Here is an 18636-nt window from a genome sequence, read left to right as displayed (position 1 = left end):
AATACAGACTGAGCGACTAATCAACAACAACAGTGAACTAAGATCCCACATGCCTCAGGACGCAGCCAAAAAAATTTAAAAAAAAGACACAGCAAAACATTCAGATTACAAGGCGGTTTATTGAGTTAGGGGCATGTGAGCAAGTTCCTCCGGTGATCAGCAAACGCAGGCATCAGTGCGTTTCAGAGGAGTTCAGAGGAAAGAGGGGCTGGTGGGGTCAGGAGGGCCTCGAGCCCAGGGCCTGGTCACCTGGTGATGTGCAGAACTCTCTAGAGGGGCCTGAAGCTCATCTCAGAGGCAAGTGGGTGCAGATGCCCCCATACTTAGAAAAGCAACTTTCACGCCTCACTCCTCCCTGAGAAAGAAACGGGAGGGGAAGGTGAGGGCTGATAATCACTGAGAAGCAGCAACCAACACTTTGATTCTCATCAACCCAGAAAGAACATCCTCCAAAGAAAGAAACAAATTCCTAGTAGCTTCCCAACTTCCTGCGTGGGCTCTGGCTGTAGCTCCAGTGACGCCTCTGCCCTGTGTTTTGGACCCCCAAGGAGCTGTTCGCCCCAGAGGGCCCGAGGTGGCAGTATTGCTGCAGCGCTTTTTCCACCACGTTTTCCATAAAGTTAGGACTGGGGACTTCCTGCAGGACCATCACAGTGATGGGGAAGGGGTTGAAGAGCTTCACAACCACCTTGGTGAGGCCAGACGGAATTCTGGGGTCAGAGCTGTGGGGATTCACTTGGAAGGAGAAAAAGTAACAAAGAGGTGGGGAAGATGGTCAACCCAGACTCAGCTGGCAACTAAAGTAAGGCTTCATTCGAATCTGTGGACCCCTTTGCTTTTCCCTAACCTCCACAACTAGACAACTTGGTGAACAGAAACGCCCTCAGAGACACTACTTTTTTGGGGTAAATGCCTTCCACAAAGGACCAGCCCAGGGGGAGCCCCCCCAAGTAAAACATGGTTTCCGAGCTGCCATGCTTCCTTTGGGCAGCAACAAGCCAGGCAGTGGTAGAAGAGGAATCAGGGAGAGAAAAAGAAACGTTTCCTGGTACTAGAGAGATGCTGCTTATCACTGGAGGAGAACAATGGATCAATTCACGAGGCATCCTACATGGCACAGGGCAGCTCTCCGGAAAGAGAGCTCTGCAGCCAGGCAGACAGGTTCAAACACCTAGGTGATCACCCCTCAGGTAGGAGATGCTGGGGAAGCTGTTGAACCTCGCCACTTCCTCACCCATAAAATAGGATCGTGACACTCGGCCTCATCAGGCAATGAGGTCTCTGTGCACCGCTGCACCTGAGTGTTTGCTTCCTGCAGTAGGACAAGTGCTCCATCAAAGCAGACATGCCCCCGTGAGCATCTTGATCCTGTTTCACCCCCGGGGGAGGAACACGTGACCTCCAGGCTGCACCGCGAGTGCAGCTGCCATGTGTGGCCAGCACGGACTAACCGTGGAGACCTGCAGATGGTACTGGTCGTTGTTCTGCATGAGGTGGGCCAGCTGGGACACCCAGGTGAACTGCTCGATCAGCTGCTTGAGCAGGGCCGACGTGTTGAGCATCTTCTGCTGGTAGAACTGGAGCAGCTGGTCGCACAGCCTGCTGAACTTCTCCACCAGCTGCAGGGACTCGTTTAGCTGCTGGCACAGCAGCGTCTGAGTCGGGATGTTGGCAGAACAGTCTGCCCAGAGATGGAAAGAACACAAACAAATGACAAAAATGTGAAGGGAGAGCTCAACAGGGATGAAAACAAATGGCAGTCGGGTCACACAGCCAGTACCTAAGGCAGAGCTACTCTGAGCGCTGTCTTTCCACCGTGTGTTCACTGTCAGCCCAAGACAAAGCAGAGAGCTCGCCCTGAGTGGGAATCAGCACATACTATCTTCATCAAAAAAGTCTTGCTCTGGGAGACAGTGTCAGCTGAAGTAAATTGTTTCAGTAACATCACTGATTTCTCTTTGGGTGCAAGATCCTGCCTCCCTGGAGATTGGCAAGGAGGGACATTGTCCACATCTCAAGAAGCATGGACTTCAGGGCTCCGTGTGCAAAGACTAGGAGCTCCTCTTTGCTGTCCCTGTCCCCCCCAGGAGTCATTTCCAGAAACGGTGGACATTGCCTGTGGCTGCCATTTGTGTGGTACCGCTATGCCCCAGGCATCACCGAACACGCTGTGTAGTGGTAATCTCTAATAGTCTGATGTATTCTGACGTCCAACAATGAAACTGAGGAGCACAGAGCTAAATCATTTGCCTAAAGTCACAGGATGAATTATTTGGCAGGTCAGGATGGTGAACTCAAGGCTTTAACTCCTAAACTTGGGCTCTTCCTACTGAGTCTGTGGCTCTGCAAAGTTCTCCAAGTTTGCCTGTATCTACAGAGTTGGAAATTCTGGCCCCAAGAACCTGGCTAGCAGAAGAGCCAGCCAGGATCCTCAGACCACAAACACACAGGAAGTGTGGGGGTCCAGGTTTGCCCATCTGCCCAGTGTGGCTGGCTGCCAAGCTCACCAGAGAGTAGGGAAGTTCATTGCTTTTGGTCCCCCCACCCCACCACCCCAGCCACTGCAAGTGGTCAGGTAGACAAGGGTTGGAAACAATGCACTCTCTCTTTAAAAACTACTGTTTTTCTCTCCCTTAACTGTTGAAAAATATCCCCAAAAGAGCACATGAAACTCAAGCAAGTCAGGGAAAAGGAGGAGTTCTATGCATGCTTCATCATGCCGGTTGTAATCATTTCTATTGGTTTAGGTTTAGTCACTAAGTCGTGTGAAACTCTTTTCAACCTCATGGACTGTAGCCCACCAGGTTCCTCTGTCCATGGGATTCTCCAGGCAAGAATAGTGGAGTGAATTGCCATGCCCTTCTCCAGGGCATCTTCCTGACCCAGGAATAGAACCGGGGTCTCCTGCATTGCAGGCAGATTCTTTACTGACTGAGCTATGAGGGAAGCCCTTTAATCATTTCTATTAAATTAAAATAAAACATCAGGTGGAGCAAGACATAGAATTATGAACAATAACCTGGGTTGAAAAATATGTACAATGACTAACCTTAACTCTTTGTGCCAGAGAGTCATTGAAAATAAGGACAGTCATTGAGAACCAGGATGAAGTCTAGAGCAGTGGCTCTCACCTGGGACAGTGCTGTCCCCATGGATATTTGACAAGGTCTGAAAAGACTTTTGGTTGTCACAACTGGCAGGGTAGGGGATGGGAGGTTACTGGAGGCCAGAGATGCTGTGAAACACCTTACAGTGCCCAGGGCAGCCCCCATCACAAAGAATGATCTGGTCCAGGGGCTTCCCTGGTGGTCCAGTGGTTGAGAATCTGCCTTGCAATGCAGGGTCATGGGTTTGATCTCTGGTTGGGGAACTAGGATCCCACATTGCATGCTGCAACAACTGAACCCACCCACTGCAATACATGACACAATGAGGGTCATGCATGCCACAGCTAGAGCCTAAGCAGCCAAATACATAAATAAAATTTTTTTAATAAATATTTAAAAAATTATGAAACCTATCATAAAAAAGAGAATGATCTGGTCCAAAATGCCAGGAGTATGGAAATTGCAAAAGTTCAGTCTGGAGGTCCCAGGCAGCACACACTCCAAAGGTTGCAAGCACCTTAGATAAGAAGGCATAAATCTTCCTCAGTGCAGAAAAGAAAACCAGTGTTTCAGGAAGTTGTGATCAGTGACCGTTAAGATCAGTACCAGGGGCACCGATCTGAGCTTGGGCACCGGTAGGTCTCTTCTCCTGGCCCTAAGGTGACTTTCTCGCTGCGAGGCACTGTGCGATTTACGGCTTTCTAGCTGTGATATTTTATGGGCTAAACCCAAGAGCGTGCTTGTAGACTCACCTTACTTCTTCACAGATCAGCCTCATATAGCACTTATACTTTTGCAGTGGCTTCTAAAATCACAGCACTGAGATTAGGAATATTTAACCAGACTCTGAAGGCCTGCCCAGGCACCCAAAAGAATTAAGTAACAGCAAAGCCACAGGATTGATCCACTTGTTGGAGTGGTAGTGGGGGGCTATTAACTCTTTCCTTCTGAGCATAAACTTTTGTGAGCCAGGAAGTGTGTCTCTGCTTTTCTAGCTGTTACCTCCAAGTAGGAAGAATTCAGTTCCCCCGATAAAACAGAGAGCAACAGCAGAAGAGAGCTATTTCCTTTGCCTCGGGGACCAACCAACCACAGGGAAGGTGGCCAGGAAGTGAAGGTATCACAAAGTGAGACCTGTATGTTCAGGGCAGAGAACACAGCAGCACTGGTGGGGAACACACTCCAGGCACCCCACAGGAGGGGTGGCCTGTAATCCTGAGCAGGTCACTGGACCTTCTCTAACTCAGTCTCCTCTGTAAGACAGGCAGCCACCCCAGTTATCCAAGGGAGAAGGGTAAATATGAAGTGTTTAGAAGAAGAGTGTTCAGTAACAAACACTTGGCAAGAGTTTAACAGAGTCCACACTGTCGAAGGGTTTCCTCAATGGCTCAGTGGTGAAGAATCCGCCTGCCAATGCAGGAGACTCGAATTCAATCCCTGGGTCGGGAAGATCCCTTGGAGTAGGAAATGGCAACCCACTGCAGTATTCTCGTCTTGGAAATCCCATGGACAGAGGAGCCTGGCGGGCTATATAGTCTACAGGGCTGCAAAGAGATGGACACGACTTAGCGACAAAACAACAGTAACAGCAACATACTGTCTAAATTTTCATCGTCTGCAGCCAAAAATGAGGATGTCTACTGGGTTTAGCCCTTGGGGACAGACTAACTGGAGGAAGTCACAAGATGACAGCTTTTTAGAAAGCACAGCTGCCTCTCCTATCGTCAGCCTGTTAACCATGAACTGATGCGATAAGTATTGGGTTGGCCATAAAGTTCTTGGGGTTTTTCCACAAAATGTTATGGAAAAACCTGAATAAACTTTCTGGCCAACCCGATACTTTGTATTCTGTCTCCCAACTTTGGGGACAACTCTGCATCTTAAAAGATGCTTACTCCTTGGAAGAAAAGTTATGACCAACCTAGACAGTATATTCAAAAGCAGAGACATTACTTTGCTGACTAAGGTCCGTCTAGTCAAGACTATGGTTTTTCCAGTGGTCATGTATGGATGCGAGAGTTGGACTGTGAAGAAAGCTGAGTGCCGAAGAATTGATGCTTTTGAACTGTGGTGTTGGAGAAGACTCTTGAGAGTCCCTTGGACTGCAAGGAGATCCAACCAGTCCATTCTGAAGGAGATCAGCCCTGGGATTTCTTTGGAAGCAATGATGCTAAAGCTGAAGCTCCAGTACTTTGGCCACCTCATGCGAAGAGTTGACTCATTGGAGAAGACTCTGATGCTGGGAGGGATTGGGGGCAGGAGGAGAAGGGGACGACCAAGGATGAGATGGCTGGATGGCATCACAGACTTGATGGACGTGAGTCTGCGTGAACTCCGGGAGATGGTGATGGACAGGGAGGCCTGGCATGCTGCGATTCATGGGGTCACAAAGAGTCGGACACGACTGAGCGACTGAACTGAACTGAACTGAACTGCATCTTAACCCTTTACCCCAGAGGGGGATCCAGGCAGAACCAAGCAAAGGACCCCTCTCCCACCAAGAGCCACAACTGGAAGGTAACAGAGTTGGCATTTGAACTCCCATCAGCTTGATGCCCTAAAGGCAGCCCCAGTGAGGTGCTGGGAGCCTGAGGACACAGACCAGAGGGTCTCCGACTCACCCACTTCCAAGATCTCCTGGCACTTCGCGCACTGGCCCTTCATCCACAGGCATCTTGTGGAGTTGTAGCTAATCTCCTTGCACATGGTGCGGTCATTGTTTTCTGAGGACACACAAGGGAAGTCACACAGAGCAACATGGGCCGCCCCATCTCTCTGAGCCCTTCCATACCACTGTCTGGCCCTTTGAGATGGTTCTGCAGGCAGAGCAGGTTGGCATCTGGCTGTCTGCCTGCAGAAAGACACAGGCTTGGGTCAGCAGTGGTACTCCCTGCAGCAGGACCAGGAGGTGGTTCCTGGGGCCCCCTGAGCTGGGTATAGCCTCCCTCTCACCACTTCCACCTGTTGACACCTCTCCCACCTCCACATTTTCTGAGCTGTCCATACTTCTCTTTGGTATTATAACCTGTTTTGCTCTGCATTCTGTCTGGCTCATTTCTCTCCCTCTGGCCAGGCAGCAAGCCCCTTGAAGGCAGGAGTAAGATTCACCTTGGAACCTCCTTATAACACAGGGCACCCCTTGCCCCGACCTTACGATATGCAGTAAATGCTTATTCAAGTCAGTTTGTTGATAAGCTGCTAAGTCATGTCTGACTCTTCTGTGACCCCATGGACTGTAGCCCGCCAGACTCCTCTGTCCATGGGATTTCCCAGGCAAGAATACTGGAGTGGGTTGCCATTTGCTTATCCAGGGGATCTTCCTGAACCAGGGATTGAACCCATGTCTCCTGCACTAGAAGGTGGGTTCTTCACCACTGAGCCACCAGGGAGGCCCATTCAAGCCAATACGCTCCTGTATTTCCAATCCATTACAAGCCAAACCCCAGTGCCAGTCAAACTGTAGCATTTAGGAGATTGGGTTGGCCAACCAGTGTCTATTGATTCACTGAAAGAAGACACTTCTAAAAGTTTTGGCTTTTCATGTCCATGTTAGAGTTCATTCATTCAAAAGATACTGTGTGTCCATTCTCTACCAGACCCTAAGGTTATAGCCACAAACAGCTCTCTTAACTGTACAGTGAGCTGATTGTACAATTCATTGCCAGTATAAGCATGGTGTCCACATAAAGCCACCTGAGTTCCCAAAACAAAGGGATCTAGTTTTCAAGAGCAGTGGTCTGCAGCTTTTTTGGAGCAAGGGATCAGTTTTGTGGAAGACAATTTTTTCCATGGACCGAGGGGTAGGGGAGGGGGTTTCAGGATGATGCAAGAACATTCCATTTATTGTGCACTTTATGTCTGTTATTATTACACCAGCTGCATCTCAGATCAACAGGCATTAGATCCTAGAGGTTGGGGATGCCTGCTCTAGAGGAAATAGGGTCATGCCCACCAATTTTTGGAAGGACCTGGAAAACTCAAAAGAACACTGGTTCCAAGTCCTGTAGGGCTAGATTTGACCAGCCCAAATCCTGGTTTGGATCTTCCCAAACCAGGGATCAAACCCGCACCTCCTGCATTGCAGGTGGATTCTTTACCGCTGAACCACCACAGAAGTCCGTGAACCTCTGGGAATGCTCCTACACTCTCCATCAAAGGGGATGGTAGCCCCCTCCCCAGGTTGCTAGTGGGGGTTCAGATGGCATAGGCCAAGTCCTGGGGACAGATATGAGAATCTAATGCTCCCTACCTCCACAATCCCTTAGCTCCTTAGTCATTTGTACTTTTCTTTAGCATCACAGCCCATTTGACTGGGTTAAGCATCTCAGTGAACCATGAGTTCTCACCCCCTCCTTCTCACCTCCTGCAAATTCCACCATGGGGAAGTGGTAGGGAGTCCTGTGCAGGTGGGCATCCATGGCCTGCTGGGCCTGGTGGATCATATTGTAGAAGGGCTGAAACACATCATGAAAGTTGAGGGGTTCCAACACAGGGAAAGGCAAGTTCCAGGGAAAGCGGGATTTGGGATTAAAGAAGAGTGACCCCCTGGGGAATGAGCTGAAGGGGGAGTAGTACTGAGTGTCCTGGGGCCTCTGGGGAAAGAACCGGTCCTGGAAGAGTTCATCCATGGTGTTAGGTGCCCGGTTGAAGCTGTCCTCCATGACGTCCATCACATGGCTCTGCTGCCGGTCATTCTCCATCAGGGAGTCAATGCGATCACCATTGATCCAGAAGTAGAAGGGGGAGCTCTGGTTCAGGAAATCCTCAAGCTGTGACAGGAGATGGAGGATAATCAGAGGTGCCTCCCTTGTCAAGATGAGCCAGGCCTGTCCCGGCTGCACCTGGGACATCTAGGAGTCCCAGCAGGGGGTAGAAAGCCTGGCTGGGAATGGCTCCCCATCTCTGAAATGTCCAGGCCAGCCCCTTCCAATCTACTGACTCCAATGTGGAGGAGCAGGAAGACCTGTAAGACCAAGAAAGTCACAAGACCCACCAGGTGAGACTAGTCTGCTGTCCTCTTTGACCCCCTCCCCAATCAACCAAGTGCAAACTGACAGGACTCTGGGGAAGGGCAAAATTCATGAGTCCTAATCGAGCAAGGCCTATAGGGGAGTGTAGATGGATACTGGACATTGAAGTTGCTCAGTCATGTCTGACTCTTTGCAATCCCATGAACTATAGCCTACCAGGTTCCTCTGTCCATGGGATCTTCCAGGCAAGAATACTGGAGTGGGTTGCCATTTCCTTCTCCAGGAGATCTTCCTGACCCAGGGATTGAACCCAGGTCTCTTACATTGTAGGCAGATGCTTTACCATCTGAGCCACCAGGGAAGTCCAGATGGATATTAATATACTGCTGCTGCTGCTGCTGCTAAGTCACTTCAGTCGTGTCCGACTCTGTGCAACCCCATAGACAGCAGCCCACCAGGCTCCCCCGTCCCTGGGATTCTCCAGGCAAGAACACTGGAGTGGGTTGCCATTTCCTTCTCCAAATTAACATACTAAAAATTCTTAATTCCTTTTGCTAAAGTGGACACAGGGCTCTGTCCTACCGTGGAGCCATTTGTTACCTTATGCAGCTAAGAATTGCTGGATGAGAGTCTTCTAAGATGGTAAATACCTGACACAGGTGCTTTTCACCAACCCACATTACTGCACTCATAGCAGACATTACCAATAGATCACGACACTCTGGGCTCCAATGCAGCCAGAACTAATCAGTTGCAAATGGCCTGTGAAATGAAGCTGTGATACTATTATTTATCATAAGAAATATATATATATGGTCTGGTTCCTGACAAGGAGGTCCTAAATCTCTTGGAATTTTCCGTGATAAGAGCAATCAAGGTGTCTTTGTTATGTTAGGAAAGTAACTTTTTGAAAGTAGCTAAGGATGGGGGCTGATTGCTGGGAGAGCCAACTACATGATTAAAGGGTTAGAACTTTCAGCCTCAGCCCCTGATTTCTAGAGAGGGGAGAGGGGCTGGAGATTAAATCAATGACCAATGGCCAATGATTTAATCAATCGTGCCTGTGTAACAAAGCCTCTGTGAAATCCGAAAGAATGGGCTTGGGAAGCTTCTGGGTTGATGAACATACGCACCAATGAGACACAAGAGACTGCTGACTCAGAGAGGACAGGAAGGCTCCCCACCCCTCCCATCCCTATCTCTGGCGTCTCTTCCATCTGGCTGTTCCTGACTTATACCCTTTTATTTTTATTACTTTTTTTAATGGATGACCAATGGGCTAGTCATCCATTGGTGGCTTTTCAAAAACTGATTTTACTTATTTTTGATTTTTAAACTTTATCTCTGGTTGTGTCAGGCCTTAGTTGTGTCACGTGGGACCTTTCATTGTGGTACACGGGCTTAACTGCCCTGTGGCATTTAGGATCCTAGTTCCCAACCAGGGTTCGAACTCATGTTCCCTGCACTGCAAGGTAGATACTTAACCACTGGACTACCGGGGAAGTCACCCAACTTATATCCTTTTATAATAAATTGATTATCCAGTATGTAAAATGTTTTCCAGGTTCTGTGGGCTTCTTGAACAAATTAATTGAACTCAAGGGGGCAATCCACTTGCAGTGTAGGAGATAATATGGGTTTGACGCCTGGGTCAGGAAGATCCCTGGGAGAAAGAAATGGCAACTTACTCCAGTATTCTTGCCTGGGAAGTCCCATGGACAGAGGAGCCTGTCAGGCTACAGTCCATGGGGTTGGAAAGAGTTGGACACGACTTAGTGACTCAACAATAAAAGGAAGCGGTCATGGAACACTCTAATCTACAGCCAGCCAGTCAGAAGCACAGGTGAGCACCTGGACTCATGACTGGCGGTTGAAGTCGGGGGTGGGCGTGGTGGGGCAGACCTGTGGGACTGAGCCCTGAAGCTGCGGGGTCTGACGCTGTCTCTAGGTAGATGGGGTTCAACTTGAGTTGAACTGCAGGGCACCCAGCTGGTGTGGGAGAACCCCTTGGTAGGGAAAGCCCCACCCTTGGAACTCAATGCAGAATCAAAGAAGCATATTCAGTTCTCATTCCCCTGCCTGAGCCATGCTGTACTGAAGGGCCGGGGCCCCTTCACCCGGTGGCCAGCCAGTCCTGAGCTGCTGCTACACACACGAGCATAGAACTTCACGCAGGTCTGTTGCAGGCAGGGCTTACACTCGTCCCAGAAGGCCATCATGGTCTCATTGCACACCTCCTGGGATGCCTTCAGCTTTGTTTCGGAATCCCTGGTGTCATTCAGGGCATTCCAGGGGATGACACAGGCTGGCTTAGCCACAGAAACCATGGGCTTCCCCCTCCCGAAGCAGGCATGGGTGCCCACCCCCAACTCTGCCCAACCTGGGCAGATGGGGTGCTTATTTCCATCCCGCTCTGGCTCACAGGTCCCACATTTGCCACCAGGATGTCCCTTCTCATCTGGTTTTAAACATCCTCCCATCTTCATCCTGCTCGTTGGTCCTTTCTGGCCACTAGAGCCCGTCTAGACATCTTTCTCTGATGCCGCACCTACTGTCTTTACCCCGAGACTTCCCCCTTCTCACTAAATACCCCACTTTCTACTCTCAACTTCAGGAATTTAAATGTCATCTTCCAAAGCTTCCTTGAATCTTATTTTTCTATGGCAACCACAGTCTGCAGCATGCCATGGGAATAGGTAAGTTTCTGAAATCAAAATCACACCTTCTACCAAAAGTCTCTAACATGACCATGACATTTGATCCAGGAATTCTGCAAGAATCTATCCCAAGGAATCCCTGCAATCAAGGAAAAATCTGTATGCCTGAAGATATTTTTTACAAGATTCATGACTGGCAAAAAAAAAAAAAAAAAAAAAAAATGGAGTTAACTCAGATGTTCAAAACTAGGGGACAAGTTAAGGAAACAGTTGTACCTACAAATTGTAGCAAGGACAACATTACCAAGGATGTTTGTAATAAGTGTTAAATATTACAATAAGCATTTCTCATGTTAAAAAATCCATGAGTTTGAGTACAGCCACTGTCCAAAAAGTATAGAAGAGAAAAAGTAGTAAGAAATAGATCAAACTTAGGTACCCTTAGATACCTAAGGAATCGTCCTAAAGTAAAAGGATTATGGAAAAACTTTTCTTCTGCTTTTCTACATTAAAATCCTGAAAAATAACTGTTTTATTCTTCAAAGAATTAAGTAGACCATTTATACCCCCAGATGAAGCTGCACTAGGAATGTCTGGCCAGGAGGAGCCATGTGAAATCTCCTGCTCCATGTCCCCTGTCCCCTGGTCTGTGTCCACTGCCTCTTGCTCCCAAATGGGGAAGGCTACCACACCTTCTATGAGGCCAATTCACAGGCAATTCTTTTCTTTCCGGTTCTCATATTTCTCAACGGAGTTGTCATGGAGTCTTTTTCCAAACATGATGTGCTTTATAGAACCTGGATTGTCAAATATCAAATTCCAGTGAGAAACACAAATATTCAAGAACAAGACTTGCCACTTCTCAGTGGACTCTAGGAGGTTTCTCATAGCATGGCAGGAATTTCTACTCACGCCAAGAAAGGGCATTAAGTTTCAGAGAAAGTTAGAGCTGCACCCAGGCCAACATTTCTGCAAGTGGCTACCATGAAATTGTGCTACAAGCTATCAGGAAAAAAAATAAATGGATTTCCTGGTCAATTGGATTTGGAAAGCACTTGGGTTAAATGAAGTTACATGTGTTTCTTTACTGCAGAACTTCTCTGAGTCTTTATAATGATTTCACCCCACACATTAGAGACCATTGGCTCCATCTCAGCATCTCTGTCATTAGGGGTAGGGTAGCAATCAGAGTAGAATTTGAGGATACCCTGACAAAGACTATTGATTTTTTAAATAAGCTGGGCTTCCCAGATGGTGATAGTGGTAAGAACATGCCTGCCAGGGCAAGAGACATTTAAGAGACGTGGGTTTGATCCCCGGATCAGAAAGATCCCCTGGAAGAGCAAATGGCCACCTGCTCCAGTATTCTTGCCTGGAGAATCCCATGGACAGAGGAGCCTGGCGGGCTACAGCCCATGGGTTCTCAAAGAGTTGGACAAAACTGAGGGACTGAGCACAGCACAAATAAGCTCTTTGTTGAATGACTGGTTTAGTTGTGTATGTTCACTGTTGATTTAGGTGTCTCTTTACAAAGTAGTCCAGAACTCAGATGTGGGCAATACAGTGTGTGCCTGCTATACCCCCAAAGGTATTACCCACACTAGATAAGCTTCCTGAAGGTAGGGTGCCATCCCCCTTCTAACCCGTGACAGTGACAGACCCTACCCAAAGCCGATGTTGGAGTTTGCACACAATCGGGGTTTAGAAAAATCTATTGAAATGAATCTGGCAGCAGGCTTATAAGGAAACCAGATCCAAAATCTCACCTCTTGAAGCTTTCAAAAGCGAATAAACCTTCCCTATTTGTTAACCACAGCCCCTGGTATCAGATGACACAGTGGGAAAGGAAGGAGGGCAGGTCACCATGGCAACCTGGCAGGGCACCTGGAAGAGCAAGGGCCACTCCCTCCCTCCAGCACAGAGGATCAAGGTTGGGGCCACGGAGCTCTTCCTCACCGCTTTCCTCTTCTTGGCTTCCTCTAGGGAGCTGTGCAGTAATTTGCGCTCTTCGTTGGTTTGTTCTATGCCGGTCTTTGTTTCACCTCCTTGAGGGCATTTTTAACTTCTTTATTCACATACTTACTCCCCTCGGTGGACGTTTCTGCAGGAAAAGGGCAGAGAGGTGGATGATATGAACGGGTGGTGCTGGGAATACAATCCTGGAACCAGCTGAAAGGGTCAGAAAGTCCAGTGGATCTAGGGGCTGCATAGCTGGGGTACCCCTGGCAAGCAGCCTTCAGGGTCCCAGCTTCACTCTGACACAGGTTCCATTCCAGGTTCCATTTCCAGGGCGCACTAAAGACCCAGGGCCTGAGAATCAATGACCCAGCTACTCAGAAATGCAAACACTGGAGCAGACACACCCAGAGAAATAACCCAGTCTGCCCCTGGGGCTCTGGAGGAGCAGCCTAACTAACTGCAGAAGAAAATGTTCAAGGAAAAAAAAAAATCCTGGAAGGATAATTTGATGTTTAAGCATCAAAATATAAAATAATATCCTTTTGGATACAGTCCTTTCTGGAATGCAGTTTAAGGAAACATCTGAACTTCGGTGGTCTTTGTTCCAATGCATGGTGTCAGGTGACGGGGACACCGAGCTGACTTAGTTACACCATTCCACAAGGAGACTGTGATCAGACACACCACATCGTTTGAAAAATACAATGAGACAATGTTACCAGGCTTCTCCAGTGCTTATCCTGGGCCAGGCACCATGCTGGATTTTATCTAAGATTTATCTAATGCATTTTATCATATGCATTTTATCTAAGACTCTCAACACCGCCTTCACCTCATTGCATAAATGAGGATGAAGAATCATAATGAGATCAAGATACTCACCCACAGTTATACAGCTGGGAGGGTGGAGATAGACTCCCACCCACCTCTGATCTCAACATTTGGGTTTCTAACTACTACCCCAGAGAGCTGGTCAGCTCACAGGACAAGAGTGGAGCAGAGGGAAGACAGGTGTCAGGAAGGACCTAGCAGAAGAGGGGAACCAAAAGCTAGGCTCCGAAGGATGACAAGCCCTCCTAATGAATGACATTTTCTCTTTCCTGAACCCAGGGCATTGGTTTTGTAGGTGGAAAGGTGGCAGACACAGGTAGTAAACATTATGGAAACTCAAGAGGGAAGTCCACAGAGGCCCCAGTGGTCCAGGCTTCATGGAGCTTCATGGGGGGCTGTGTGGGTGCTGGGCCAAGCTGACTGGGAACAGAGCAACCAGATGAGATACAAGATCCAGAAAGGGCTTGGGGTCACAGCACCACTCCCCAACCAAGCCTCAACACCTCCCGAAAGTGCTTTTCAAGGGCCTGAAGCAGTGACAGCCTCAGACCCTCTGAGCTGACACAGGGAAATAAATCCATTTATCATCCCCAGCGTGAGACTTGAGGCAGGAAGCATGGATGGAAGTAGAGTGAGGCAAGGAGGACAGTGGTCTTCAGGGAGTATAGAGAGGGAGGGGCAAGGCCAAAGGGACTGGTGGGTTGGGGGCATGGTGAGGGGAGCATGGAGGGGCAAGGAGACTCCCCAGAAGAAGTCCTGCTGGGAGCAGCGCTTCTCTGCTCCACCAGGTCCCTTTCACTTGGCTGTTCCCTCTAAGCCCACAGCAGGGCTTCTCCCAAGATCCTCCCACCATCACTTGGCTGGCTGCCCTGAGCCCTGGACCAGCTGGTCTTACACAATGGATCCTTCCCCCAAAGCTAAAGTTGTTGCAAAACAAAAATCCTTCTCCCTGCATCCCTCTCCCACCCCGCACCCCTCCTCCTCACAACTGCTCATCTGAACTCATCCGCTTCACCCTAACAAGAATGGGAAGGGGCTCTCCCCTTCCTGAAACGATGCACACCCTGAAGCCATTCTCAGCTCCTCCACAGGTCCGCTGGAACCCTTGGGAGAAAAATGAATAAGGCAAGTCTCTCCTGAGACACAATTATTAAGGCAGCTGGGCTGTGGTCCCTGAGCAGCGTGGGAGAGGAGAGCGGGTCACTGCCCTCCTCAGAGATGGTGGGTGGGCAGCTAAGCCAAGGTGCTATCTTAGGCCTGCCAGGCACTGCCCCTGCTGCTCACTGAGGCCTGAAACGCCTGGAGCAGGGACAGAGGCTTTGTCACGCCAGAGAGAAACACCTCTCCAGCAGAGCATTCCTCCCCCGTAAGTGAAGGCTTTGTAGAAATCCATACCCCAGCCTTTGAAATAGGCTGTGACTGGAAGACAGGGCATTGGGTCCTGAAGAAAAGAAACACAGGGAAGCCAAAGGTAGGAGCACTAGATGAGGAGTCCGGAAACGCAGGGGTCAGTACAGGATCTCCCATCAGGAGCCTGGGGACCATGGGTGTCATGGAGCTGAGACCTGGGACAGGGACCTGTCTCCCACCCAATCACCTCAGAGGTAAGGCAGAACCCAGACACAGGCTGGGGCTCCCCAAGGCCTGCAACAAGCTGGTGGCAACCCCAGGATGAGAACCCAGCCCTCCCAACCCTCCAGCCCAGTGTTCTTTCCTTGTCACCAAGCCACTGATATCTAAGCCTCAGTTTCTCCATCTGTAAAATGGACGTAATACAGATCTCAGAGATGTGAATGTGTTCTGTAAACACAAGGGTCTTATGTCATCATTGCAAATTCTGACTCCTTCAAAAGTAGACATAGGACCAATTGTGGGCACTGGCACAGTATCTTTTGGGGAAGTGGGAGGAGGTGGCACAGAGAGAAGGACAGAGGAAAGGAAGCAGGCACACAGAGGCCACTTGTGGTCCTTCCCTGCTGCTCCAGGTACTTTAAAGTACCTGGGAATTAGCCGGGAGTCTTGTTATCACACCAGATTCTGATTCCGAGACTGCTGTGCTAACAAGCTTGCAGATGATATTGATACTAGCGCAAGGGCAGTACCAGAACAGTGGCTGTGGGGCCAAATTGCCCTCCCTTTGCACTGACTCCCCTTCCCTCCCATCTCCAGACTAGGGCACCTGGTTGCCAACTGCTCTGATTAAACAGAGCATATTGAAAAGCAGAGACATTACTTTGCCAACAAAGGTCCGTCTAGTCAAGGCTGTGGTTTTTCCAGTGGTCATGTATAGATGTGAGAGTTGGACTGTGAAGAAAGCTGAGTGCTGAAGAATTGATGCTTTTGAACTGTGGTGTTGGAGAAGACTCTTGAGAGTCCCTTAGACTGCAAGGAGATCCAACCAGTCCATTCTACAGGAGATCAGCCCTGGGTGTTCTTTGGAAGGAATGACGCTAAAGCTGAAACTCCAGTACTTTGGCCACCTCATACGAAGAGTTGACTCACTGGAAAAGACTCTGATGCTGGGAGGGATTGGAGGCAGGAGGAAAAGGGGACGACAGAGAATGAGATGGCTGGATGGCATCACCGACTCGATGGACGTGAGTTGGAGTGAACTCCGGGAGTTGGTGATGGACAGGGAGGCCTGGCGTGGTGCAATTCATGAGGTCGCAAAGAGTCGGACACGACTGAGCAACTGAATTGAACTGAACTGATTAAACAAGCCTCTCAAAAGCTCTCCTTTCCCCAAAGGAAGCCATGGGGAAGACACTGTCACGCAGACTAAGCTGCAGGGTTCAAAGCCCAAAGCCCAAGCTCCTCTCCTACTCCCTCCCCAAATATGGCAAACTCATCCAAAAAGAAAAACAAAACAATTCGCCTGTAATTCACACCCTCCAGAGGCAACCAGTAGCACTGTGGTCTCTTTCCTCTTTTCTGTGTATTTGCATACAATTGGATCCTTTACATCCACTATCTTCAAATACACTCTAAAAGCACAGTTTTGCAGCTGTGTAATAGTCTCTTACCTGGTGTACCTTATTTTGCCATCCCACGTGGCTGATCATTTAAATTGTCTGTAATTTCCAACTATTATTATAACGAACTCTCAAAAGCATCCTGTTACAATACCAGCACTTACTCTTAAATTCCTGACCCCACTCTTAAATACTAATAATCAGCTTCTTTTTTCAATAGGTCCAGAAATTCTGAAAGGTCAAGACTTGGGTTCTAATCTCAATTCTGATACCTATTTTCTGGGTATCTTTAGAGATTTTTCTTTCTGTTTATCCTTCCAGATTTTCATTTGTAAGATGTGACAGTTTGAATCAGATGTCTGAAATCTGAGGAGGTTGCGCGACGTTTCTCTGATGTACTCTGGTGCATTAGGAAGCAGCTCTGCCACTCCAGCAGCAGCGTCAGTTCTCCAAATGTCAGTTTCCCCATCTTCACAAAAGTAGGTTCACTAACATCTACCATGTTTACCCCACAGAACTGTGATTGGAGTTCATGAACAAAGGGGCTCCCGAGTCCCTGCCTGTGCGCCGACCCCACAATTTTCGGTCCCCAACTAGGTTCCTTGGCGATGGGGCTCCAGCCACCTCCCTTCCCTGGATCTTCCGACTCCACCCAAAGCACCCCCTGACAGCCCTGGGACTACCAGCGACCATCCTCTCCTCGCCTGGCGGCCCCCCACCCCCACCCCTACACTCATCTTCCCGGCGGCGGGGCTCTGCGCAGGGGACTGGAAGGGTGGGGACATCTCACCCGTCAGCGCCGCCCACAAGCTTCTGGCGACCCCGCGTGCACTGCACGGTGAGGCTCCCGTGTTTACAGCGCTCCGCTGCGTGTACACCCACTTTGGGAATGGCTCCAAACCTGCAGGACGCCCGAAGAATGCCGTAGAAAGCACCGAGAGCTTTCCGGAAGCCGGCGCGGGAAGCGGTGCGGAGATGCGGGGGGGTGGGCATTTGGGAGGTGGGTCAGGTGCAGCACCCCGCGGGGGCTTAGGAGGGGAGGCGTTCGGCACAGCAAAAGGCTCCGGTGGAGACAGACGCTGGGGTGCTGGGTCGCACCCAGGGCGCTCAGTGCTGGGGCACGGCGCCCCAGGAGGGGAGAGCCTGAGTTCACATGCACGGCGAGCGCCCAGCTCCGCAGGAGTGGAGGGATGCTCCGCGCCCCTGTCTGGTGCCCCCAAATAAAACCTCAGTTCCGCTGCGGGATTGAACTTTAATTTTTCAAATGTGCCACTCCTCCGGCTCCATATAACAGCATCAGAAATATCGGGGGTGTGATGGAGAGGGATGTTGTGATGCAACACAGAAAGTATGAAATGATGGCTTCCCAAACCACTACAGTGACCTGGTGGTCCCTTGGCAGACCTGCTAGGCTGCAGGAAACAGAAACAGGTTCTTAGGGATGAACAGAACATTCATTTGGAAGATTAGAAGGCCTCCCTGGCTTTGAGTCCCAGACTTGAAGTAAGTGTGGCCCCCATCCACTTGAGACCCAGCCAAACCAGGTGGGCTTCATGAACACGGGACCCTGCTGCCCCATGCGTTGTTTGATGAGCTACTGTCCAAGTCTTGAAATTCTCAATAGTTTTTGAACAAGGGGCCCTGCGTTTTCATAGTGCATGGAGCCTCACAAATTATGCTGCTGATCCTATTTGCAAAGGGACTTACTGATCACCAGCCCCAAGTTCCCTCTGCTGGCAGAAGGAAGCTTGCCAACAGACTCTCTGTGGCAGGGGCCTTTGATGGGGCAGAGGGGTGAGAGCAGTCATGCCACTCCCTAGCAGGGAGAGGACCAACGCAGAAGCTGCACAGGCATAGCCATTAATACTTCCTGGGGAAGAAACAGTCAGGCACTCTGACCCAGGATGTTTGAGCCCTAAGAGAAAGGTCTAGGGGCTTGAGTGTGGTTCTGGTGCTGGCTGCGGGGAGAGGGGGGCACAGGGCAGGTGTGGGCAGTATCGTTCACTCGCCAACTGAAAACCAGCAAGTTGAGGGGCTCAGAGGAGAGTTGTACGGCCAGGGGCTGAGTTTTCCTGCTCATAATTTTCAATATACAGCTTCAGATCCCGTCTCTGGTTGCTCAAGGTCCGGGGGCAACTAG

General features: G+C 49.6%; 1 protein-coding gene across 3 annotated transcripts; it reads right to left on the bottom strand.

Moving 5' to 3' along the window:
• Positions 1-99: 99 nt before the first annotated feature.
• LOC101118510 (clusterin-like) lies at positions 100-17467 on the bottom strand. 3 transcript variants are annotated; one of them, XM_042243105.1, is made up of 6 exons: positions 17287-17467; positions 12691-12835; positions 7468-8070; positions 5729-5830; positions 1452-1681; positions 100-355 (listed from the first exon to the last, which is right to left on the bottom strand). In XM_042243105.1, exons 3-6 carry the CDS (start codon positions 7955-7957, stop codon positions 287-289), a joined length of 891 nt encoding a protein of 296 aa, XP_042099039.1. In that variant the 5' UTR covers positions 7958-8070; positions 12691-12835; positions 17287-17467; the 3' UTR covers positions 100-286. The 3 variants fall into 3 exon arrangements, with proteins under 3 accessions (XP_042099039.1, XP_042099038.1, XP_042099040.1); XM_042243104.1 differs by having other exon boundaries at positions 100-1681; XM_042243106.1 differs by having other exon boundaries at positions 100-1681; positions 7468-7876.
• Between the last annotated feature and the right edge of the window lie 1169 nt (positions 17468-18636).

This window comes from Ovis aries, chromosome 2 (genome assembly GCF_016772045.2).
Source record: "Ovis aries strain OAR_USU_Benz2616 breed Rambouillet chromosome 2, ARS-UI_Ramb_v3.0, whole genome shotgun sequence".
NCBI lineage: Eukaryota > Metazoa > Chordata > Mammalia > Artiodactyla > Bovidae > Ovis > Ovis aries.
Note: the sequence above shows the minus strand (reverse complement) of the source record. Positions and strands in the feature narration are given on the sequence as shown.